The 26809-nt window shown below is 42.2% G+C and overlaps 1 protein-coding gene and 1 long non-coding RNA gene across 2 annotated transcripts in view; one reads left to right on the plus strand and one right to left on the minus strand.

Annotated features, from left to right (window-relative positions):
* Nucleotides 1-26809, plus strand: part of LOC128492003 (uncharacterized) — a 108813-nt gene that overhangs the window by 78154 nt on the left and 3850 nt on the right. The window lies entirely within an intron of this gene.
* Nucleotides 1-26809, minus strand: part of FCHO1 (FCH and mu domain containing endocytic adaptor 1) — a 77202-nt gene that overhangs the window by 31330 nt on the left and 19063 nt on the right. The window contains exons 6-14 of the mRNA XM_053464406.1: nt 22178-22319; nt 21634-21786; nt 14240-14344; nt 14010-14108; nt 6619-6715; nt 6375-6419; nt 5589-5661; nt 5447-5471; nt 1739-1796 (exon numbers count right to left, since the gene is read on the minus strand). Of these exons, the coding sequence (XP_053320381.1) occupies nt 1739-1796; nt 5447-5471; nt 5589-5661; nt 6375-6419; nt 6619-6715; nt 14010-14108; nt 14240-14344; nt 21634-21786; nt 22178-22319 (797 nt within the window). The remainder of the gene's footprint in view (nt 1-1738; nt 1797-5446; nt 5472-5588; nt 5662-6374; nt 6420-6618; nt 6716-14009; nt 14109-14239; nt 14345-21633; nt 21787-22177; nt 22320-26809) is intronic.

A 26809-nucleotide genomic window follows, 5' to 3' on the forward strand; every position in this document is an offset into this window, starting at 1 on the left:
CTCCGTTGCTGACAGGAGGCAGAGTGGTGTATGGGAGGCGGGGAGGAGGCAGAGTGGTGTATGGGAGGGGGGGAGGCAGAGTGGTGTATGGGAGGGGGGGGACAGAGTGGTGTATGGGAGGGAAGGAGGCAGAGTGGTGTATGGGAGGGGGGAGGAGGCAGAGTGGTGTATGGGAGGGGGGAGGAGGCAGAGTGGTGTATGGGAGGGGGGAGGCAGAGTGGTGTATGGGAGGGAGGGAGGAGGCAGAGTGGTGTATGGGAGGGGGGGAGGAGGCAGAGTGGTGTATGGGGGGGGGAGGCAGAGTGGTGTATGGGAGGGGGGGAGGAGGCAGAGTGGTGTATGGGAGGGGGCAGGAGGCAGAGTGGTGTATGGGAGGGGGGGGAGGCAGAGTGGTGTATGGGAGGGGGAGGCAGAGTGGTGTATGGGTGAGTTATAGTGGTGTATGGGGGTATAATGAATTTCAGTGTAGCAGAGTAGTGTATGGGGGTATAATGAATTTCAGGGCAGCAGAGTGGTGTATGGGGGTATATAATGAATTTCAGGGAGGCAGAATGGCATATCTGGGGGAGTTAGAGTGGTGAATCAGGGAGTATAATGAATTTCAGGGCGGAGCAGGGCATTTATGGGGGGCGGAGTGGCATATCAGGGTACACAGTGGCATATAGGGAGGTATAAGGCATAAATGGGGGCGAGTGGCATATTGGAAATTATAAGGCATATCAGGGGGCACAGTGGCATATAGGGGATATAAGGCATATCGATATTTGGCATATCAGGGGGGCATAAGACATATCTGGGGGTAAAAGGTATATCAGGGGGCTCAGTTGCATATCACTGGCATATAAGGAGTATAAGGCATATCGGGGGCACAGTGGCATATCAGGGGGCACAGTGGAATCTCTGGCATATAGGATGTATAAGGCATTTCTGGAGGTAGAATGGCAAGCTGGGGGTCAGATGTGCATAACTGGGGGCAGTTTGGTAAATAAAAGAAAATAAACAACGCTTTTTTTCTCATAGTTTTTATTAAATATGAAAAAGTTAACATATGAATTAATATTTACTAATAACTTTGTATTAAAACCTAGTTTGAGAAACACTTTGTTTGGGTTCTTGTAGCTTTTATTATTAGGTCACTAAAATAAGAAGTTGAATAGAGAGAGGCCATTGCGATAAAGAGATGAAAGTGTAAATTGTACGTTTCTTATTACATTATTTTAAATTAAAAAAATTTGCATTTTTTTATCCGATTAATCGGAAAAATAATCGGCCAACTAATCGATTATTAAAATAATCGTTAGTTGCAGCCCTAGTTTCAGCTTCAGAGGGAAGTTCAGGGAGTGGGTGGAGTGTTTTAATACATCATTGGCTGTAACAAGTTACAGTAAAAGTTACAATTAATCATTCCTTGCAAAAAAAAAAAAAAATACAAGAGTGCAAATAGGACAGCACCTTTTTACTATGCTAAACCTGTACTTGGTTACTTTTGTGTTTAAATATATTTTTTTACATGAATGTATCTGTCATATTTCACTCATACAGGTCAACCCCCCCAAAAAATATATTTTCTAAGGTTCATAAATAAACCAACAGTGCGTGAACATGACTAAGACAATATTTCATAAGAAAAGCATCAAAAGATCTATAGAGCAAGATGGTTTTGTGTGAAACAAGTCAACATTACCAATGTCTTCAGCCCTCACTTTTTATGGTCAAACATACTAAGATAAAAGGATACTGGTTACATTATCTTCTGGACGGATCGTATAACCTTCTTCATCTACATCTGGAATATCCTAAAAAAAGTAAATACAGTAATATGATATTGGTAGAACACAAAAAAAAATTCTATACATCTATATCTATCTCTTTACACGCACACACATGATATATACAGTTGTATTTTTACATATCGGGGTATAATAACACTCTGTTCCTTAGCAGGTCTAAAAAAAAAATACAACCTCAGATGAACATGAAACATTACACTGTGTCATGATTTATTCAACAAAAATAAAGCCAAAATTAGGAAGCCATGTGTGAAATGCTAAGTACACCCTCTTTGCTTTCATAGAAATTAAGCTGCTAAGTAGCAGACAGGTGCTGCTAATCAAATACCCTTGATTAATTAATCAGCAAGTGTGACCACCTCTAGCCTGGAGCATTTAGGTGTGTGTTAGCACAATGCCAAGGAGAAAAGACATCAGAAATGATCTTAAAGAAGCAATTGTTGCTAACCATGAATCTCGGAAGGGTTATGAGGCTGTTTCCAAACAATGTAAAGTCAATCATTCTACAGTGCGAAAGGTTATTTAAAAGTCAGTTGCAAATCTTCCCAGGAGCAGACCTTCCGGCAAATTCACCCCAAGGTCATACCGTGCACTGTCCGGAGAAATTGCAAAAAACGCAAGAGTTACATCTAAGACGCTACAGGCCCTCAGTTAGCATGTTAAATCATAATGTTTATGGCAGTACAATTATAAAAAGACAAAGATGGGTGGGTTGGAAGGGTTGTCAAGAGAGCCTCTTCTCTTGAAAAAGAACATGGCAGCACAGCTTAGGTTTGCAAAGTTGCATTTGAACAAACACTTCTGGAGCAATGTCCTTTGGACAGCGTATCAGCACAAACACCTCATACCAATGGCAGAGGGGTGATGATTCGAGTCAAATATGAGGTTAAAGCTTGACCGATATTGGGTCATGCAACGGGACAATGATCCCAAGCACAGACCTCAACCTTAGTGAAATGCTGTGGTGGTTCCTTAAGAGAGCTGTGCATGAATGTGCAAAACTGATAGTCACACATAAAAACAATAACTTGAAGTTATTGCTGCTAAAGGTGGCTCCACAAGCTACTGAATCATAAGGTGTACTTACGTTTTCCCACACATGGCTTCTCTATTTTAGCTTTTTTTGTTGTTGAATAAATCATAACATAGTAAAATGTGATGTGTTGTTCATCTGAGGTTGTATTTACCTAATTTTACACCTAAGGAACAGATGGTTATCCAATCTATAGAATTCAAAGAGGGCATACTTTTTGGTAAAGCTTATTTTTGCCTGCATTCTAACACAGAAACGCAATTCAGTCCTTTATTCCTCAGCGGATCTCTTCCAAAAACAGTTGGAGTAACAGTCCCAACTTAGTATGTCTCCACACATCTTAGTACATCTCCACCAAATTCCAACAGCATAAAGTAAGAACTGATTTTACCCAAGACAGAATCAGTTGTGCTGTCACATAAAGCAAGGAGGATGCGTCCCACTTTGGTTGTTTCATATAAGCAAATGTGGTAACATTGCTTGACTCATTCTGAACAGTTTTCCCTTGGGTACAAAATACTTTTAGCGTCAACTACATGGATTCCCCTCACAAAAATACTAGGACACTCAGGCTCCCAAAAACCAACCTTTTAACAGCACTTCCATCCAAAAAGAAAAACATCTGTGATCAGGATGCTCATGCTGATATAATCAGGCTTTTCGAATCACTCATCAGTGCTACTGATCATCAAGAACCAGATTTATCTGTCCCATATATAGAGCTATATCTCTAGTTGTAATAGATAAAAAAATCGCTCCAATGAATAGCTGGTATGGTAGCTGTCAGAAGCACCAGAATTGTTGTAAAGAAAAGGCAGATCCACAATTTCAGAAATTTTGGATGAACTCTATTATAAGTATAAGCGCATTTGCATCATCAAGTTCCCTGTGCATTGAGTCAAGAACATTTGTCCTACAAAACAGCAGCTCCGTTTTTAAGAGTTACTTTAAAAGGACCAATTCAAATAGCGTAGGTCTGAAGAATACATATGGTACCAGGAATGTCTTAAATAGAAAACACGCTGCCTGCTCCAAAAGGTTGTATATGGGTTTAAGCCCCTTTTTTCTAAGATTTTTCCAACTGGCAATACTACAACTTTCTGAACATTCACTAATGGATACCAGATGCTAGAAATCAGAGGAGTGTCTTCCAACTCAAAGCTATATCAGTCACTTATTGTCCTCAGCATCCACTGATCTGACATGACTTTGCACTTAAAAAGGAGATACAATCAAGTAAGAAGTATGTCCCCTTTTAGATGCCCAAGAAAACGACTGTTTCAGTCACAAAGCCTCACGGGCAACTGTTTAATGCCATATTTGTGATAGCCAGTCTCATGAAATAAACATATGAGTTACCCATCAAATCAGCTTAAAATCATCTGGTGTCTGCAACATTTGATTTCGTTTCCATTCCAATTACTTTTCAAGCTGCAACCTCAACACAACTATTGCAGATCCAAACTGCCTTACATTATGCCCCGGATAATAGGCAGGCTGCGTGTTTAGATGTTTCTGCTCTTCTGTTGATAGTGTCTCCAAAAGGCATGTGTGGTCTTCAGTGGGAATAAGCACATGCCTTAATAGGTGTGCAAATGTATTACACCATTTAAGTTCTGTTTCTCATTCAATATGAGGAAAATGATGGTCTTTTATCATTCTACTCTACCCCTTGCAGCATAATGACCTTAAAAACCGATACTGAAATCATCTGGGTTTGGGCATTCAATTCACTTATGAATAACCTCTTTCTCTACAGATTCCATAACTGATATTACTGCCTTTGCAAATTTAGGAATTTAAGGTATTTAGGAACGGAACTAACACCAAACTTAAGACTCTGTACAACTGAAAATCATGTATCGTCATCTTGGCCTGGTGCAGAAGACCTTAAACATTCTTACAGGCTTTTTGTGACACAATATAGACTTTGTTTTACCCAAACTACTCTGAATCCGTGATCATCAGACTCTCATAGGTCTTGCAAATGAAATCAATGTTAATGTTTTATAATATTCTGCTTATAGCCAGCCCCCCCCCCCCATTTTTCTTGGATCAGTTGGTCCTCAGACATCTTAAGAAAAACTAAATAAAATGAAAACTTCATACCACCTATATACTTATTAACCTGGAAAAAATAAACCTGCCAAACTACCCTTTAAATCAATCAGATAGTGATTTGTTGCTTGATGATCACTGTTGCTCTCCTTCTGAACACTGGTTGTGTTTCAGAGAACCAGGCATGCCCGCTGTGCAAGGGAATAATCTCCCACTATCAAACAAAAGTTCCCCAGACTGAGAAGTGGCAACAGGAAGTTAGTCTCACTGTATCTGAAGCCCAGAATGGATGCTAGGAGAATTTATCATGCAAACTTATTCTGTTTACATTTTTATCAAGAATAGTCTGGTTTAAAACAAAACATAAAAAAACACAATCACTGACCAACAAGAACAAAACTGAATAGACTACTGAACCTTATGCAGCTGTGGATTTTATTTGATACCCTTGCAGAACTGCTCCTGCCTAGGTAGAATCTCAACTATTATTCATCATGCTTTGTTTAAGTGTACTTGAAAGCTACAGATTGAATGGATTTTCCCAGTGAACTGGTGGGCTACTTACAACACATTCTGGCTCCAAGGCTTCCCTGCAAGACAGAGGGGAAAAATGTAAAATAGCAGGTTATTTCTCTTGTCATTGATCCAGTTAGTCTACTCAGCTGTAACACACACAATGTCTGGTTAAATCCATTTCAAGAACTTACACAGGGCGAGTACCCTTTTCCTTCTTGCTCAATCCTCGAATGCGGAAAGGTTTGGACCATGTACGCTTTACTCCTGTGGGACAGAAAGTAAGAGCTCTAAATATGCATTCAAGTCTCTGTGCACACATGCTTTCATCCATTTCTACTAAATCAGAACACATACTTAAATACACCTTTGGTGCATGATTGTACTGCTCCTGTACTTGTACTTGGTAGAGGTGACACTTTTTTTTTTTTTTTTACATTTTCTTAAAAAAAAACAAAAAAAAAAACACAAGTACTTCCCTCTGCTGCACTGTGATAAAAATACTTGGATATTCAATTTGATCACGCTGTCAACAAGGACAGGAAATACTAAAGTGTGCATTGTTTCCACAGCTAAATTACCCTTTAGCATAGACACAATTAACTACAACATCATTTTAAAAGGTGAATCACTGAAATCATTGATAAGAAATTATCAAATTTCTCTGCAAGAGCTGGCTTTGAATAAGGAATAGTTCAATCAGTATGGTGACTTAAGAAATGTGATTTATTACACACACACACATATACATACATACATATATATATATATATATATATATATATATATATATATATATATATATATATATATATATATATATATATATACATACACACACACACATATACATATATACACACACACATTAATGTATAGTGACCACTACTACTCTCCTCCCAATGCCAACTTTTGTTAACACAGCAAAAAACAGGCCGATAGAAGAAGAAAACAAGAGAATTAAAATCATTGATGCTTGCCTTCTTGAGGGGTGGGAAAGCGAAAACCTTCAAATTCCACAGCGTCTGAAAACAAAGGGGGGAAAACCCAACATAAAATGATTGCTGTACTGTGGTGAAGAGAGTGAAGCACACTACTTTTATGACTCCACTCACATTAACTTCAGTTTTAACTCATCCATCTACTAGCTCCTGCGTCTCCCAGTCCAAACACTGTGTACAACACTTCCTTCGTAGTAACATGAGTGAAAGTTGCTCCTCTCACCTGGTCTGTCTGTTCCAGTGCCATTGTTTTCTGCAAAACTCCTGATTAGCTTCTCAATTGCCACATTTTCCATGTTGTGATTGAACTCTTCCTGTACCTGAAAAAAAAGATTTTGATAAAGCAGAAAACTTAACACTAACAAGATTGTGAAGGGAAGTGGAAAAATAATGGGGGTGCAGGAATTAAACTTAAAAGGAAACTTGGGAAATCTAGACGCGATATAGAAAAAATGTTCTACTTAACTGTACTTCCTTTCCCTTGCTCATCTCAAATCAGTACACATGATACTCCACCTCCCAGTAAGTTAGGACAGGAAAATAAACGTATTAAAAAAAAAAAGTCTGGCTAGCTGTTGGGGAAGAGGGACGTTTGAGTCTTGAGCTTCATCCACACCATCTCTCAGAGAGTACTTTTGCACCCCATCGGTGTTGGCCTCGCAGACACTAGAGGACCACGAGGTAGCTTCACCCTTGAGTTCCCGTGAATCCGATGACAGGGGTGCCGACCTACCCCCCGCCTGGGGAGCCAAGTGTACCTACCTGTTCAGCGGCGATCCAGCAGCTCTTCTCCTCAGCTCAATGGTGGGAGGACTTCAGCACTTTGCTTTCGGAGCTCAAGCATACTGCAGCCAAAGCCTAGAGTGGAACGTCGACTCGCAGCACAGGAAGCAGATTCGGCTCAACAAGAAAACTGCAGACGTAGCAAGAACCTCTGCCCAACATGCCTTCTACCTGGTCGAATATCGGCGGCGCTTGGAGGATCTCGATAATAGGGGCCGGCGGCACAATGTGCGAATCAGGGGCCTACCTGAAGATGACCTGCGTGCCCCTTAGGATGTTGGTGCGCTTATTTAACAGCCTTCTGGCTCGACCTCCTGAGGCAGAGATCCATCTGGATAGAACTCACAGAGCTCCAAGGCCTAGGGGTCCCCCTACATCACCACCGAGGGATGTGATATGCTGCATCACGGACTTCCAGGTGAACGAGCAGTTCCTGGACCTACAGTGGATCTAGCATCACATTTTATCAAGACCTTTCAGACATCACCCTCCAGGCACGTAGAGTACTACGTCCTCTCACTGCTGAGCTCCGGCAACGTGGAATACAGTATTTCTGGGGTTACCCTTTCAGCCTCAATGTAAGATCTGGGGGCACTAATACACCGAGTTATTAGTCTCCCTCCAGGATTTGCACTTGCCTAATATTCTGATCGCAGACTGGCGTCTGCCTGATTTACTACGGAAGCGCGGTGCTGAGGCTAGGGGTCTGAGGCCTTCCAGACGGGAGGGGATGGTGACCGGTCGTGCTACTCGACGCCGGAGTGCGATTTCAGTGATTCCTGAAGCTACAGCTGCTGAGGAGTGATCTTTTGGATGGAGATCGGTGAGGATTCCCGGGGGCTACGCTTGTGTTGCAGTAGGTTGGTGGTTCCTGATCTTTGCCATTCCAGAGTGGGGACAGTGATGCCTTTGGCTGTCCCCCAGGCCCATACCTATGTATTCCATCTTTGGAGTTGGACTGCCTTTCCATCTAAGGCTCTGGTCCTTGGCTATGGTTGGGACCTCCTCCACCCCTGCAGACAATTCAGACTTATCCCTCTGCTGCTGGTGCCCTGATGAGAGGAACTGGTGGTACCCATTGACTTTGGACTTATGCATTGTTGTTTTCTGTTTTTTTTTATGGGTTTTTTTCTGTTATTTTGGGGTGTTGTGCTAAGGTGTGTTTGGTATTCCGCCTTTGTGGCTTATACCCGATATCCGGGAGCTCCCTACCGATGCTTTGACCACCTACTGAGGGTCCTGAGGGTGGGGATTGCTTTCAAGTTATTTTCATATTATGTATGATATGCATTTCTGTTAAGCTCTGTTTTTTTTTTTTTGTTTTTTTTTTTTATGAGGGAGGTTTGTGGGTGGGGTTTCATAGTTTGTGGGTGGAGGTCTTATATTCGCTCTTTGTTTTTAGTTACGTTTCTGTTTATCTTGCCGTATCCCTTATAGAAGAGTTATGTCCTATGCCTTCTGTGCCCCTCGGGACTTGCTGTTCATGGGTTGGAAGTTGGGGCCTTGGGTGTATTGCGATGCACCAGGCCTGTTTCTTGGAGAATTTTATATAGCTCGAGGGATTGATCACCCTGTTTTTGGTTCCGAGGACTGTTGCTTCATTGGGGACACAGTGGCTTGTCTGGGGGGGGGGTTCTTTCTTTATTCATGGAGGGTGGAGGGAGGGGTTTCATGCAGCTGCTGGGGAGGATCGGGTAATGGTGTTCCTGGGTCTGGTGGGAGGGGAGATGAATATTGGGGAGAGGCGTTTGAGGTTAGGTGGCTGGGGGAGGGTGTGCTTTTCATTATTTGCTGTGTGTATTATATGTTACTGGAGGTGGGTGGGTATGGGTTGTTTTTGAGGGGGAGGGTATTGGTCCTTCGACCTTTCGAACCTATGGAAGTTCGTTTGGTTTGATGCCAAGCATTTGATGTGTGGCAATGAGTCAGGCAGATTTTTGGGGAGTCTTTTTTTTTTTTTTACGGGGCAAGTTTGGTTTAGGGTTGTGGGAGTGGGGTGGTTAGGGGCGTGTTCTGTAGGAGGTGGGGGTGTTGGGTTTTTTTTCTCTCTCCATTTCTTGAGGCGTGTCTGGTATGCTTCGCTCTCCCAATCCTGATGGGAGTCCTAGTACACTGGGTGATGGTGCGCGGTCTTATGCACTTTGGTGTAAATTTTTGTTTTTGGTTTATAATAAAAACAGTGGTTAGGCACTTACTGAACGAGGCTAAAGCTTTGGTCCCCCTGCATTGGTGGCCAGCCCTGATCATCTTGGTAAACGGTACAGACGGACCTGGTTCCATTGGTCCCAATTCTTGACAGATCCTTCCACTCAAACGCTATGGGCCTAATTGGTATTGTTGTTCTGATTATTGGCGCTGTATCTCTTCCTTGACTGGGCTGTTTCGATGCTTGTTAATGCTGTAATGTGGACGATCCTGCTGCATCAGGCTTTTGCAGTATACTTTTATCTCCATTGGCTATCCTCTTTTTGTTTTTCCCTTCCCCATTTTCCCATGTATTTATATGTTTAAAAAAACAAACTCTGATTTACAAAAAAAAGTCCTCCCCTTTCCACTACACCTCAAAGTGCACGAAAAATAATTTGAATAGGTGGGAAATAAATGTACTGCCGTGGGACGAGCAAGCTAAAAGAAAATTCCCGTTAAGTAGAAATCATTTTTTTCATTTGTGGCCCCAAACTTGATAAACCATGTACTTGCTTTATGCATAGGTGCACAGTCATGCTGGAACAGGAAAAGGCCTTCCTCATACCGCTACCAAAAAAGCTGGTAGCATACAATTGTCTAATATATATTTGTATCTTGTAGCATTAGCATATTAAAAACACTCATGACATTCCATGTTGTCATGAAAAAAAGCGGGCAAAAACCACCATTTATGATCCCATATCCACCAGAATTGTATACATGCGAGGGCCGCACTAATTTTTCACTGTGAGAAAATATGGCCTTTAATAAAATATGCAGATTAAAATAAAGTAAACGACACAAAACCTTTACTTTTCCTCTCACTGATTTCTGGGCCTAGAAAGTTTTGTGACTACAAATTCAGGATAATTAAAAATGAAATAGTTCTATTTATTCTAGGGATGCACCAAAATTAAAATTCTGGACCAAAACATTCACGGTTCACTTAGCCAAAACCGAAAATGACCTCCCACCTTTAAAAATAATTATAATAACTCCAATTTTTAATAAAAGTAGGTAACACACCACAATTGGACACAAAAAATTAGCAATATGACTTGGCATGATAGGAGTGTGATTGCTAACAGCAATTTACACTCCTATCATACCCAGGCAGGCAACCAGTAAATGCTGGTACCTAGGCATGATGGGACTGTGCCTGCTGTTAGCCCCAGGACTGGCGCATAGCAAATGTTGTGCCAATATTCAAAAAGGGGACAAAAAGTGACCCGGGGAATTATAGGCCTGTTAGTTTAACTTCTGTTGTATGTAAACTGTTCGAGGGTTTCCTAAGAGATGCTATTTTGGAGAATCTCAATGAAAATAAATGTATGACTCCATATCAGCATGGGTTTACAAGGGATCGGTCCTGTCAAACTAACCTGATCAGCTGTTATGAGGAGGTGAGCTCAAGACTGGATCGGGGTGAATCGCTGGATGTCTTATATCTTGATTTTTCCAAAGCATTTGATACGGTGCCACATAAAAGGCTGGTACATAAAATGAGAATGCTTGGGCTGGGGGAGAATGTGTGTATGTGGGTAAGTAACTGGCTCAGTGATAGGAAACAGAGGGTGGTTATTAATGGTACATACTCTGAGTGGGTGACTGTTACTAGTGGGGTACCACAGGGGTCAGTTTTGGGTCCTATTCTTTTTAATATATTTATTAATGACCTTGTAGAGGGATTGTATAGTAAAGTATCAATCTTTGCAGACGATACTAAGCTCTGTAACGTGGTTAACACAATAGAGGACAGTGCACGATTACAAATGGATCTGCATAGGTTGGAGGCTTGGGCTGGGATGTGGCAGATGAGGTTCAACACAGATAAATGTAAGGTTATGCACATGGGGAAGAAAAATCCAGGCTGGGAATATGTATTAAACGGGAAAACACTGGGGACGACTGACATGGAAAAGGACTTAGGAGTCTTGGTTAACAGTAAATTTACCTGTAGCGACCAGTGCCGGGCAGCTGCTGCTAATGCAAATAAAATCATGGGGTGCATCAAAAGGGGCATGGATGCCCACGACAAGGAAATAATTCTACCATTGTACAAGTCACTAGTCAGACCACACATGGAATACTGTGTACAGTACTGGGCACCAGTGTACAAGAAAGATATAGCGGAGCTGGAGAGGGTTCAAAGACGGGCAACCAGAGTAATAAAGGGAATGGAAGGACTACAGTACCCAGAAAGATTATCAGAATTAGGGTTATTTAGTTTGGAAAAAAGACGGCTTAGGGGGGACAATAACTATGTATAAATATATAAGGGGGCAGTACAGAGATCACTCCCAGGACCTATTTATACCCAGGACTGTATCTATAACAAGGGGACATCCTCTACGGCTGGAGGAAAGAAGGTTTCTACACCAGCACAGACGGGGGTTCTTTACAGTAAGAGCGGTGAGACTATGGAACTCTCTGCCAGAGGAAGTGGTAATGGTAAACTCAATAAAAGAGTTTAAAAGGAGCCTGGATGTGTTTCTTGAAAGCAATAATATTACAAGTTATGGATAGTAGATTAATAGGGACAGAATGTTGATCCAGGGATTTATTCTGATTGCCATATTTGGAGTCGGGAAGGAATTTTCCCCCTGGTATGGGGCAATTGGCATCTGCTTCATAAGGGTTTTTTGCCTTCCTCTGGATCAACACGGTAGGGACACAATATGTATATAGGTTGAACTTGATGGACTTTGGTCTTTTTTCAACCTTATGAACTATATTACTATGTTACTATGTTACACTCCTATCATGCCAAGTCAGCCGGTACATGCTGGTCAGGGTGGCTGTAAGTGATGTGCAGACCCCATATTGCTGGCAGCATCAATACACAAGGGGGGGGCAGCTAGCTATGTTTCAGCATGTACTGGCAGACTTGGCATGATAGGAGTGTGATTGCTAACAACAATCACAGTCCCATCATGCCTAGGTTCCAGCACTTACACATCCATGCCATTACACACACACACATTCATTCATATACTCATTCCCTCAATCACGCATACTCATTCAAACACCCTCCCCACCCCCTTACCTGCACTGCAGCTCCTCGATGCCGCTCACAGACTTCAGCAGGGGGCGCGGCCTCCCTCTGCGTTCTCTGGTACTGCACAGAGGAAGCAGGACTGGAGCAGAGTCATGTGATGTCACGTGAACTCTGCTGGGTTCCACTTCCTCTATGCAGTACAAAAGACCCTCCCCACAGGTAAGTAGCAGGGCTCTTGCTGCAGCAGGGCTCGAGGTGCGGCCCGCATAAGATCGGTTGCCCTGCCGCATGTTGGACGCCCCTGCCCTATGCCAGTCTCTAAAAATCATGCAAGACTTCCGTTTTGAATGGATGTATCATAATCTGAATGAACACGATGTTCCATTCATGTAAAGTGATTACTATATCTGACCAATCAGCAGCAAAAGTAAAAGCAAAAAAAATAAAATAAAAAATGATCCAGCCTGTTAAAAAAAAATAGTAACAGGCTGATCAGACATGAGGGGCAGGGATATCCACAGCACCAGCCTACCCTTAAGCACTTTCCATTCAAGGGACATGTTGAAGCAGCAGTCAAATTGTCTCCATAATTGAGGAGGAGCAATATAAGCAGCTGCTAGTTTTCCTCACCCCCCACTACTGCTTCCACTTGTTTCACCATCTTCAGCGCACAGGATGCCTTTCTTTCGCTGATGGCACACCGGGGGCAGCCCAAAGTGTTGGATGGCTGCTCTAGGCATTAGTGGTAACAGCTAGTGCATAGGTACTCCCTACTTCATGCTGAAGTTTTGTACACATCAGCTCACAGTTTGGCAGCTCTCAGGAAGATACAATGGTGGGACAGATGTGGGCTTGGGCTGCACCGCACAAATACTGCATCTGGTGGTAAGGGCAGCTAATCGAACTGAGGGGCAGGCTGCAGAAACTCATTGAAAAGTGCCATAAGAGTGTCAGGCACTTTCATCTGGCACAGTCTACATCAGGACATAGTCACCCACTGGAACTCCACCCTGGACATGATGGAGCAGGTCCTAGAGCTTTAGCAGGCTCTTTAATCCACGTCCTCTGAGCATGGCTGTGCCCAACTCATTGGTCAGATAGAAATGGGCATTAATGGTGTAGGTAGTGGCGGTCGTGAAGCCTTTAAGGCCCAAAACTAAGAATTTAAACCAAAAGCATTGCACTTTGGCCCTTATTTAACCACCCGATTCAGAAAATGCATAACTTCCTGGAAGACAATGAGGTCTTACCAGGAGACAGATCACAACTGGAGGTTGACAAATTGAGGAGGAGGCTGATATAGGAGCTGACTGGTGGCGTTTAAGATGTCATGGACACCCTAGAGTACATGGTGGGCACCCTTAGATGGTACCCTTGGATCACAAAGACTACAGTGAGATCTATTAAATACCAAGCAAGTGGAACAGCTTATACAACATTGGCAGCAACTCAGGTTTTACAAGTTGGGCTTAATGGTAACTCACCATGAGGAAACCATGAACATGGAATCCTGCAAAAACTTAAATTCAGACACTCTTAATAAAGCAAATATAAGTAGTTGAGTGGGTGAATGAATGCCTACTTACTTAGAGCAGCATACACAACTCATAGATGTTTGGGAAACAGAGGGTGTTCTATAGCCTTACCTGCCCAATCTGTACATGTGTGTCCTCTACCGAGTGTGAGTAGGCTGCAACAAGGTGCTTCATGTGTCTAAGGTGAGATGCCTCTGTGTCCTGGAAAGCCTGGCAGATAGAAAAAAAAGTGGTTAATTTTGTTGCAGAGGGCTCTACATCACCAAGCAATTTTCTATATCCTAAATAAGGTCCTCAATCTGTAGTACAAACAGAAACAGTGCAATATGCATATCACAGACCTGCGCAGACTGCAACATTTTCCCTTCAAACTCTATGCGTACAGCATTGTACTTCTCAACGGAGCAGCGCAAAGACTCCGCTGCCTTCCTGGTCTTCAGTTCTGCCTGGGAAGTGGAAGGAGACAGTATGAGGCGAATAATACAGTACTATGCAAAAACACAATAGCTGACAAATTAAGTTCTTCGGATGTAGCTGGATTTTGAATCTAGAGACCGGCAGGTTAAACATGGTGCAAGGTAAATTAGATAAAGTGCATGATATTTGGTACAAAATCGGCAGATCTAAGTTTGCCAAGAAACATTTCATATTTATAAATGCACTGCACCATGGCAAGAGTCCCAAAGCTGACATCAAACGGCACCGAACAAAAAGGTGTTAAAGCCGACCAATAAGATCCTCATAGGGAAAACTGTAAATTCTTATTTATTTTCCTTATCACTTCAGGGTAGAATAGAGATGGATCCGCCTATCCAGGTAGGGCAGGAAATTAAAAAAAAAAACCTTTACCTTCAGTTTATAACAAAGTCTAACTCAAATGTTCAAGAAAAAGAAAAGAAAAAAAAAAAAAAAAAAAAAAAAAAAAAAAAAAGAGTAAAGCACTGCTGGGAAATGAAAAGGTAGGAATTTACCATTTCCATGTCATTTCCGGTAGCATACATAGATGAGATATACAGTCCCTTGCAAAAGTATTCATCCCCTTGGCGTTTTTCCTATTTTGTTGCATTACAACCTGGAATTAAAATGGGGTTGTTTCCTTTGATTTACACAACATGCCTACCACTTTGAAGATGCAAATTATATATATTTTTTTTTGTGTGAAAAAACAGGAAATGAGAAAAAAAAAAATTGAGCGTGCATGACTATTCATCTTCCAAAGTCAATGCTTTGTAGAGCTATTTCAGCTGCAAGTCTCTAGGCTCTAGGTGTACCTCTCTATAAGCTTGGCACATCTAGCCACCTTGCCCATTCTTCAATGCAAAACTGCTCTAGCTGCCTCAGGTTGAATTGATTCTGCTGGTGTAGCTGCAAGCTTTAAGTCATACCACAGATTCTCAACTGGATCGAGGTCTGGGCCATTCCAAGACATTTAAAGGTTTCATTTTAACTACCCGAGTGTTTTAGCAGTATGCTTAAGGTTATTTTCCTGCTGGAAGGTAAATCTCCAACCCAGTCTCAAATCTCTGTAAGACAAACAGGTTTCCCTAACAATTTCCTCTGCATTTGGCACCATCGATCATTCCTTCAGTCCTGACCAGTTTACCAGTCCCTGCCAATTAATTAAAATATCAGGACAGCATGATGCTGCTACCACCATGCTTCGTTGTGGTGTTCTCTGGTTGGTGAGAGATATTAGGTTTTTGCCAGACACATTGTTTTCCTTGCTGGCCAAAAAACTCAATATTAGTCTCATCTGACCAGAGTAGTTTCTTCCATATGTTTTGGGAGTCTCCCACATGCCTTTTGGCAAACAGCAACAGTGTTTGCTTATTGTTTTCTTTAAGCAATGGCTTTTCTGTACACCCTTTGATAAAGCCTAGCTCTGTGGAGTACACGGCTTAAAGTGGTCCTATGGACAGATACTCCGATCTCCGCTGTGGAGCTTTCCATCTAGAGTTATCTATGTTGCCTTTTTGATTAATGCCCTCTTTGCCTGCTCCGTGTGTTTTGGTGGGTGACTCTCTCTTGGCAGGTTTGTTGTGGGGCTTTTTTTTTTTTATATAAATATAACCCAACCCTGATCTGTATTTCTCCAAATTTTAACCCTGACCTATTTGGAGAGTCCCTTGGTCTTCATGGTGCTTGCCAGAGGTTGACCTTCCCTTAATACAGAGAAAAAAATATCCACCTGTCTATTTAGTTAAGTCAGGCCTAGTGGAGGTTATATGAATGATTTCATGGTCTGTAATGTACATGCAAAAATTGATCCATTTTAGGCGCTCATACACACTGCGCACATCACTTGTGTTAATGGAAGGTTTTTCTATGGTTTCAACTTAGCATTTCCTGTGTGGTCTTACGTAGAACATAGAATTGTCGAGGCCAATTAAGGTTTTGTCAGGTCACCAAATCGAACCAATATTAGCAACTGAAGGTAACAAAAAAAAACTATTTGTATTCAGTGATACACTATATATATATATATATATATATATACACTGCTCAAAATAATAAAGGGAACACTAAGATTACACATCCTATATCTGAATGAATGAACTAATCGTATGACATACTTTCGTCTTTACATAGTTGAATGTGCCGACAACAAAATCACACAAAAATTCTCAATGGAAATCAAAATTTATCAACCCATAGAGGTCTGGATATGGAGTCACACTCAAAATCAAAATGGAAAACTACACTACAGGCTGATCCAACTTTGATGTAATGTCCTTAAAACAAGTCACAATGAGGCTCAGTAGTGTGTGTGGCCGTATGACCTCCCTACAACGCCTGGGCATGCTCCTGATGAGGTTGCGGATGGTCTCCTGAGGGATGTCCTCCCAGACCTGGACTAAAGCATCCGCCAACTCCTGGACAATCTGTGGTGCAACGTGGCGGATGGCGGATGGAGCGATGTCCCAGATGTGCTCAATCGCATTCAGGTCTGGGGAACGGGCAGGCCATCAATGCCTTCCTCTTGCAGGAACTGCTGACACACTCCAGCAACATGAGGTCTAGCATTGTCTTGCATTAGGAGGAACCCAGGGCCAACCGCACCAGCATATGGTCTCACAAGGGGTCTGAGGATCTCATCTCGGTACCTAATGGCAGTCAGGCTACCTCTGGTAAGCACATGGAGGGCTGTGTGGCCCCTCAAAGAAATGCCACCCCACACCATCACTGACCCACCACCAAACCGGTCATGCTGGAGGATGTTGCTCCACGGCGTCTCCAGACTCTGTCACATCTGTCACATGTTCTCAGTGTGAACCTGCTTTCATCTGTGAAGAGCACAGGGCGCCAGTGGCGAATATGCCAATCCTGGTGTTCTCTGGCAAATGCCAAACGTCCTGCACGGTGTTGGGCTGTAAGCACCCTTGGGCCCTCATAGAGTCTGTTTCTGACCGTTTGAGTGGACACATGCACATTTGTGGCCTGCTGGAGGTCATTTTGCAGGACTCTGGCAGTGCTCCTCCTTGCACAAAGGCGGAGGTAACGGTCCTGCTGCTGGGTTGGTGCTCTCCTACGGCCTCCTCCACGTCTCCTGATGTACTGGCATGTCTCCTGGTAGCCCCTCCGTGCTCTGGACTCTACACTGACAGACACAGCAAACCTTCTTGCTACAGCTCGCATTGATGTGCCATCCTGGATGAGCTGCACTACCTGAGCCACTTGTGTGGGTTGTAGACTCTGCCTCATGCTACCACTAGAGTGAAAGCACCGCCAGCATTCAAAAGTGACCAAAACATCAGCCAGGAAGCATAGCAACTGAGAAGTGGTCTGTGGTCACCACCTGCAGAACCACTCCTTTATTGGGGGTGTCTTGCCAATTGCCTATAATTTCCACCTGTTGTCTGTTCCATTTGCACAACAGCATGTGAAATTGATTGTCCATCGGTGTTGCTTCCTGAGTGGACAGTGTGATTGACTTCGAGTTACATTGTGTTGTTTAAGTGCTCCCTTTATTATTTTGAGCAGTATATATATATATATATATATATATATATATATATATATATATATATATATATATATATATATATATATATATATTAAATAAGGCACTGTACACTTTTGTATTTTTTAAAGAGAACTTCCCCCTTTTTCAATACTCATGCAAGCTGCAGTGAGGTGATGAAGCCTGTGATGTGCGTGCAGCGTTCTCCCGGTAACTGATCACACTGTAATTCAGGAAGCAGGGCTGCTTAAAACTATAGTTAGTATTCACAAATGGGGGCTTGATTTTGTATGGAGCTATGTAGGCAAGTCTGTCACAAAACAAGCAGAAAAACCACAGAGCAGAAGTGAAAATCCACACATTTAATGCATTACATGGCAGACAAGTGGGTCCTGCAGAAGTTTGGGGCTGTGCAAACTCCTTTCTCAAAGCCATCTGGTAAGTCTGTGATGGTCTGAAGATCTTTAGATGGAGTCCAGAAGAAATGGATTTAAAGATGTTCGGCCAAAGGCAGCTGAGCATTGCATTAAAAACGTGTTAGCAATACTAATAGAAAAAGATAACCACTGTGGTTCTCAAAGCAGATTTAGAATGAGGTAGATGACAATATAAAGCTATCATAAGGAACCAAAAAACAATACAAGTTTAAAATAAAAAGAAAAAAAGAAAAAAGAAAAGGGAGAAATATAAATATCACACTGCCTAAATAAAATACTAAATTTGCTTGATTATAAGAGGACCCAGATTATAAGAAGACTATGCAAAATTTTAATATTTAGAAAAAAAGAAAAAGCCTGAATATAAGACTACCCTGTAAGAAAAAAGTTTAGTTAATATTAATTCACATGTAAGCTGGGGCTTCTATGACTAAGCACCGAAAGGTCACGCCTCTGCTGCTGCCGGCACTTCCGCAGGGTCTTCTATGACAGAGCGCCGGCGTGACATGATCCCCTGCAGGGGATCCTCTTCTCTGGCAGCCAGTGAACTTCTGTGCGATGCGCGTAGACAACCTCCATTGCTGCTGGACGGTACTTACGCTGGGGCTTCTATGGTGGAGCACCGGAAGGTGATGTCACGCCGGCGCTCTGTCATAGACCCGGCAGAAGTGCCGGCAGCAGCAGAGGTCGTCCTTGCGCATCGTGCAGACGTCCACCAGCTGCCAGACAGGAGGATCCAGGTCCCCTGCAGCACTGTGGGGGATCTGGATGTTAGTCTTTTAGTCAGACCTCTGTAGTCTAAGAGGACCCCGAATATAAGACAGGGGTATTTTTCAGAGCATTCTGTTGAGTTTTTTTTTTTTTTTTTTACAGTAGAATGTGAAGGTAAGGGGACCTAGTTAGAAAAGACAAATAAGGAGAAATGTATTATCTGTACTAGGGCTGCAACTAACGATTATTTTTTCGATTAATCGACTAAAAAAAATGCAATTTTTTTAAATTTTAAATAATGTAATAAAAAACATACAATTTACACTTTCATCAATTTATTGCAATGGCCTCTCGCTATTCACCTTCTTATTTTACTGATATAATAAAAGCTACAAGAACCCAAACACGGTGTTTCTCAAACTAGGTTTTAATACAAAGTTATTAGTAAATATTAATATATTTTTCAGATTTAATAAAAACTGAGAAAAAAGCCTTGTTTATATTTTCTTTTATTTACCAAACTGCCCCCCGTTATGCACATCTGACCCCCAGCTTGCCACTCTGCCCCCATATACGCCACTGTGCCCCCGATATGCCTTTTACCCCCAGATATGTTTTATGCCCCCCTGATATGCCTAATATCGATATGCCTTTTACCCCCTATATGCCCTGAAATTCATAATACCCCCCATACACCACTATAACACACCCATACACTACTATGGCTCCTCCCCCTCCTATACACCACTCTGCCTGCTCCCCCCTCCCATACACCACTCTGCCTCCTCCCCCCTCCCATATACCACTCTGCCTCCTCCCCCCTCCCATACACCACTCTGCCTCCTCCCCCCTCCCAAACACCACTCTGCCTCCTCCCCCCTCCCATACTCCACTCTTCCTCCTCCCCCCTCCCATACACCACTCTTCCTCCTCCCCCCTCCCATACACCACTCTGCCTCCTCCCCCCTCCCATACACCACTCTGCCTCCTCCCCCCTCCCATACACCACTCTGCCTCCTCCCCCTTCCCATACACCACTCTGCCTCCCCCCCCCCACCCATACTCCACTCTGCCTCCTGTCAGCAACGGAGGTTCAGAAGACACCAGGGAGCCGGGTAGAGAGACAGAGTGGCGTATGGGAGGGGGAGGAGCCAGAGTGGTGTATGAGAGAATCGAGGTCTCCTGCAGAGGATCATCCTCTCTGTCAGCCGGTGGGGGTCTGCATCGCACAGACAGTCTCCGTTACTGCCCTTCACTTACGCTGAGGCTTCTATGAAGCTGCAGTGAAAGTGCCTGTCAGCAACGGAGTCGGGAGAGAGGCAGAGCGGTGTATGGGAGGGGGGAGAGAGACGGAAGTGAGAGACCGGCCTACAGTGAGGGGAATCCAGGCCCCCTGCAGCGTTGGGGGGGGATCTGGATTCTAGTGTTATAATCCGATCTCTGTTTGAGGTCGGATTATATAAGGAGAGGAGTTTTTCAGAGCATTTGCTCTGAAAAAAAACAACTTTATAAATCGATAAAAATCGATTCGACTAATCGATAATGAAGATAGTCGACAGCGATTTTCATTATCGATTAGTTGTTTCAACCCTAATCTGTACATTTACAAAAGGAAGAATTTCTATATGACGGCGCCATATAAAAAACAATAATAATAATACTCAAGAGTAAATAGAAATTGGACCTCAAGGGATACACCCAAATTTATTTAAATAAGTCTGCATTCTGAAGTTCTTTTATCAGTCACTATTGACAGGAGTCTATTCAAGGGGAAAATATAGCTTCACAGGAAATATTCTGTCGGTGACAAAAGACGACAGGTAAATTTATTTCAGAAGGGATATGTTAGCAGAAGAGTTCGATTAAAAACTAGTGTTTAGACCTAATGTAATGTAGAACGCCACTGACAATAACCCTGACAGTAAAGTTAAACTTCACAAGGAGTCTATGAAATTGCATCAAGGAATCCAATTGCTACCTAGAAGAAGAAAAACAAAGAAAAAAATGTATGTATGTATATATATAATGTATGTATGTATGTATGTATGTATGTATATAATATATATATATATATATATATATATATATATATATATATATATATATATATATATATATATATATATGATAAGCCTAGTGAAGTGCTGATTTCACTTTAATCCAATGATGACCCTCTTTTCAATATAAACACACTTCAATGTGTATAAACACACTTCAGTGTTCTGGAGGCATCGCATGTTCCTGTACTTTGTTTCTTCTTTCAATCCATTTAGGATGAGGGGGATTTCATACCACTGAGTACACTAAACATATGGTAAAAATGACCGGGTTTGCCAGATAGCCCCAGGAGGATGCTGTATGACTTATTCAAGTACAGTATGTGTGTGTCCATGAGTACATATTTTATATCTCTAACACGATTCTTGCCTTATTTGACATTATAGTGGCTAGTTACAAACACCATACTGTGAAAATAGTGGCATGTGGATCACACAGACCAGGATGCTGCCCTCTTAGATTGTGCCAACAGAAGCCAGCTGTAGATATCGCCACAGTATAACACTTAGCTAGGCTAAAGGTAATCCGGACATTCAACCTCCACTATATGCAAAGTAATTCCATTCACCTTGTTCACTTCTTTTTGTGGTGATCCTTCTCTCCTAAGCCGCTCCTGCTCAGAAAATCTGCTGCAGTAATTCTCCCGTGATTTCTGGAGAAGTTGAGAACTGCACTGTAGCAGTTGTATGACTTCTAAAGTGCCAGACATATCCTCTTTGGACTGTAGATTAAGGGGAAGAGTATAAGCATCAGCATAAATGGAATTGTTTGGTTTCATTGTCAGTCACCAGGATAGCATAGAACAGGATTTTAAGATCTACATTACATGCTGCATATGACAGCCGGCAGAACTTATATAGGCAACAGTCAAGAATGGCTAAAACATTTGCATCTGTAGGGAGGTCCAGAAAATCTGCGGCGTCTTGGAAATCATACAGGAATATTAAGCCCAAATAGCAATACTGACATAATAGAGAGTCACCTACTGGAATAATATGTAAAAAAAAGAAAAAAAAAAAGAAAAAAAAAAAAAAGTATACAACTCTCAGAAAATGCCACTGCGCCTAGCAAAAAGAACAATCCTCGTTTTGTTTTTTTACTTTTGCCTGTACCTTTTTGTGCATTTTGACTTGTTCTTCCCCATATCTGTTTATTTCCTTGATAAGGTCATGGAGTTTTTTACTCAGTTCCAGATGGCAGAGAGCAAGCTTGTCAGAGGACACCCGGAACATCTCCCACATTGGGGCAAAAGTCCTACCGTAAAAACACATTTATGATTTATTTCCAACAGTCGTAACAGCAGATTATAACAAACATTTACACAATTAGTACTTAAATGCCGTTTTGCATTACAGTTTTACATGAAGCGTGGTGCGATTATATAGATCCATAAAATGACAGTTCAAAACAGTTTATATTACAAATTAACAAACTAAACCATATCTACATATTTACACAAAACAAACATGTATACCATGGAATTAGACACCTTATCTTTACTTGTCCCTGGATCTGTATGTTTTTTTTCCCCCATTACTTTACATTTTTACTTTTGTTAATTTTTTGCCATTTTTATCATGTTTGTTAGACCATGGCTCTCCATTTCAATGTATGGTATATATTCATACAAATTTGTTTTTTTTTCTGCAGGACAAGTCTTTCCATAAAAAATATAAAAAGCACAATACTAATACATGAAGAGTATGCTTACAATTTTTGTTCTCAATCTTTCTTGAGATTTCACCCACAGCTGAATAAAGTTTAGCAATATACCCCAGTTACAATATCACATATAGGATCTTTTTTTAATACAGCGGGCCACATCAATTCCTCGCATAGTAACCTATTTGGCGTTTAATACTTCTGGGTATTTTTTTTTCTTTTTTATAATGGTAGGGATATTTTTGTATTTAGATTTTTTTTTGCACTATTTCCATTTTTATTTTATGGATTTTTTATTTTAAATGTATCCACTTGTTCATAACTATGATTTCTTCTGTATTGGATACCACTGAGATCAGAATATAGGAGGTAGGGTGCTCCCCTAGAAGGTGCATATGGCAGGGTGCCAAGGAGTGAGCTAGCCAGGGAGGGATTCAGGGCATATGGCTGGGAAGGAGCATAAGAGGAGTGCAGGTGAGGGGGAGAGGAATCACTCGTTAGGAAGCGTTGGCAATCAAGTCCTCCATTATTCTGTTGTGCTTATTTGTTCTCTTCTGCGTCTCCCCTCCCCCTACCTTTCATCAGACATAACAGATCATCAGGCTCCTAGAGATTCCAAGTTAGGGGCAGGACTACAGCTTTAACTTTTGGTTGGGTGGAGTCATGCCACTCAGAGTCTAGGCCCCCCAGGTCAAAGCCAAGGCTCCCCAGGTGTGTGAATTCTCAGGCTAAGTCCAACAGATCCGCTAAAAGTACTCCCCCCAGCTAAATTGCTTTTCAACAGTGCAAGGCAACATAGAAGTCCAGTCATTTCATATAGATAAGTCACATCATCCCAAAAGGGGAACGTGAGGATGCATTTCAGAAAGTACCTTCTGCCCGCTCTTTTTTCCAGTGGTGATGGTGGGGAAAGGCAACATTAGCAGTCAGTAGAGCAGGAGAACATTGGTTATCCAGTGTCATGTTACCATGGTAACAAGATTATATATCATTTATTTTTAACCAATGACCAGCCAGGGGAGATAGATTAAGGCTGCCTGAGACGGGACCAAATGGCACTTTGAATTAAACTCAATACAGCTTAGAGGGCAACCCCTTTTCCAGGGAGGGCCAGCAGGTCCAATCAAGGAAACTTACTGGCCACTTCCAAGAGGCCTATTCTGACTGCTTAACCACCACCACTGGAAATGGGGTTCCACATGCAAGTTTAGACAGAAATGTTCAGGTTGCAGAGGACAACATAGCTTCTCCCGCTGTTTTAAGAGTGGAAAAGTGCATGCCTCACAACAAGTTGCGCTCAAAGGGGAACATACCAGTGAATCTAAATGTGATGCTTCAATGGCTAAGCTACAGTGTAAATTGTGATGCTGGATTCATCTTTACAGGATTATAGGACAGGTTTATTATCCTGTTTACCCCATGGAAAGCATGTCTGTATCTAAAAAACCTGAAATCAGCTACCTTTAAAGAAACAGAGATAAAATATCCAAGGAAGTGAACTTGGGCAGAATAGCAGCAGATGCCCAAGAATTATACACCAATGCTTCTGGGAATATCGGCTTTGGTGCATATTTCAGGGGCAATGGTGATCTGCACATTGGCCTGATTCCTCGGTGAGCAGCTCCTTACTAAAGAATTTGTTTTTTCCTGGAATTATTCCCTTTGCTACTAGCACTGTCACTATCGTGTAGCTTGCTCCACAATCACATGGTAATATTCTTCACAGGCAACCTGGTGGTGGTCTGACAGGTTAACCGCTGTCCTTTACCCTCCAAGATGTCTGTGCAGATTCATTTTGATGTGCATGCTTCTTAACCCCTTAAGGACAATAGGGGTTATTACTTGTAGTATATTGTGGGACAATGGCTATTTTAACATTTTTCAGCGTTGCTGTGATTTTCTTCTCTCATTTCATGCTCCCATCACATATTATATATTGGGGTTTTTTTCAGGACAAACAGGGCTTTCTTTAGATACCATTAATTTTATCATATCATCTAATTTACTATAAAAAAAAAAGTGATAAAATACGGGGATTTTTTGTAAAAAAATTACTCACTTTTTAAACAAAAAAACTTTTATTCATCTGCAAAAAAGAATGAAAAAACCTGCTAAATAGATTCTACTATTTGTCCTGAGTTTAGAAACACCCAATGTTTTTTTGCTTTTTTCTACACGTTATGGGGCAATAAGTACAGGTAGCGTTTTGCTATTTCAAAGCCTTTTTTTTCCAAATCTGGTAATTCTTCCCCCCCATGTGCCATTTCGGGTATCTTTGAAGCCGGCCAATGCAATTTACCCCATCAAAGGAGATTTAGTCAAATATATTTTTAAAAACTAGACACCCCAAGGTATTTGAAATGCTGGTATTTACCATGCACTAATTTTACCACCAGCCTTTGTGAAACTTTATGGTAGTACATTTTTTTTTTTCACACATGTACTTCAGGTATAAATGTATCGCTCCTGGTATATGTCCGTGTCGAACAACACCCCAATAAGTGTTCAGTAACATCTCCTGAGCGCAGTGATACCCCCCATGCATGGGTTTGTAGGGTTTATTTGGGAGGTAAAAGGCCGCCTTTGTGAGGTGTGTAATTTTTATGCCATTTAGACATCTGATCCTACTGCCCCCATGTATATTTGGGACATCTTTGAGCCCAGCCAATTCAATTTACCCCATCCACTCATGCATTTTTTAATACGAGACACCCTATGGGCATTTGTAATATCAATATCTTAGCTCTTTCCATGCTGGAATTTTTGTAAAGATAAAGAATTTTAGGACTTGCTTATTAAAAATTTTTTTTTTGGTGACAGTGGGGATTTTTACATGTTACCATATTTTATTTTATTTTTTAAACATTTTTGAACAATTTTTTTAATTTTTTTTTTTACTAATCACTCATTAGTGAGCAGGGCTCCATTGACCTTGCATGGTTGGATGCAGTACCTGTATTCAACCTGCAGGAGGAGCTCGAGAGTTCTCAAGAGGGTCTGGATAGACCCTCTATGAACTCATATCTATTGTTGATGCCATCCTGTGAATGACGGCAACCGTTTATGCTTAGGAAGCGATTCTGATCGCTTCCTAAGCTGTTTCAGCCAGGCGCCGGCGCGATCTTTGATGATCGGTGCGGCGGCGGCCATTTTTCTTCCGGGGAGGGCTTTCCTCCCCAGATCCACGGTCAGCCTCACTTGTGAGGCTTCCGTGGATGCCGCAAAGCCGCTGAACGCAGCTATAACAGCAGCCGTGGATGCCGCAAAAGCCGCCGATGCAGCTATAACGTGTACGGGCATTGTCGTTATCTTGTTGCACGGCAACCCCGTACATGTACGTGGATTGTCATTAAGGAGTTAACATCTCTTTCCATGCCCGCCATACCCTAGGTTTCAGGAAGCTAGCCCTGGGGCAAAGTGTTTTCTGATATGACACACTGCTTGAATCTCACGTGAGAGCATCACCAGAACAATCCACCTGGGCCTTGTACTCAATGAAGTGGTGCCAATACAACACCTTGTTGGCGTATGCGGGGGGAGGTGTCCGATTACACATCCTGGCTAGATGTGCTATTGTTCATCACTAGACTGGCAACTAGGGTTCCCTCTCCCGCTAGCGTGGGCAAACATATCAGCAATGCCCCCCCCCCGCCGTTTTAAATTGCAGGGTTGGAGGAACCAAAACTAAGTGTGTTGTGTAATAAATTCTGCAAGGTCTACTCCGTGATCATAGAACTACGGCTAAGGGGTGCCTTTTCTCTTGCGTTTTTGGGGCTTCAGAATATCCAAATTAGTAAGCGCAAGCAAATGTCTACCGGGGGGAACCAAGTTACGGGAAATGCGCAAAATGCAGGACACTAAGCATATGGCTACACGCATCAAAAACCCACTCCTTTAGAATTGATGCAGTGACAGATGAGGCTAGACTTGGTCTCAGAGGCCAGGTAGTACGCAAAATCGGGATCGGAGGATCAAACTGTTTTTCGCTGTCGGGGGCACATTCAGACTACTCAAGTCAACCAATGTGTTGCGGCAGAATCTTGCTGGGGTCCTCAATGAGGACTATGGTGGGAGGCTGTGAG

Source organism: Spea bombifrons, chromosome 1 (genome assembly GCF_027358695.1).
Source record: "Spea bombifrons isolate aSpeBom1 chromosome 1, aSpeBom1.2.pri, whole genome shotgun sequence".
Lineage (NCBI taxonomy): Eukaryota > Metazoa > Chordata > Amphibia > Anura > Pelobatidae > Spea > Spea bombifrons.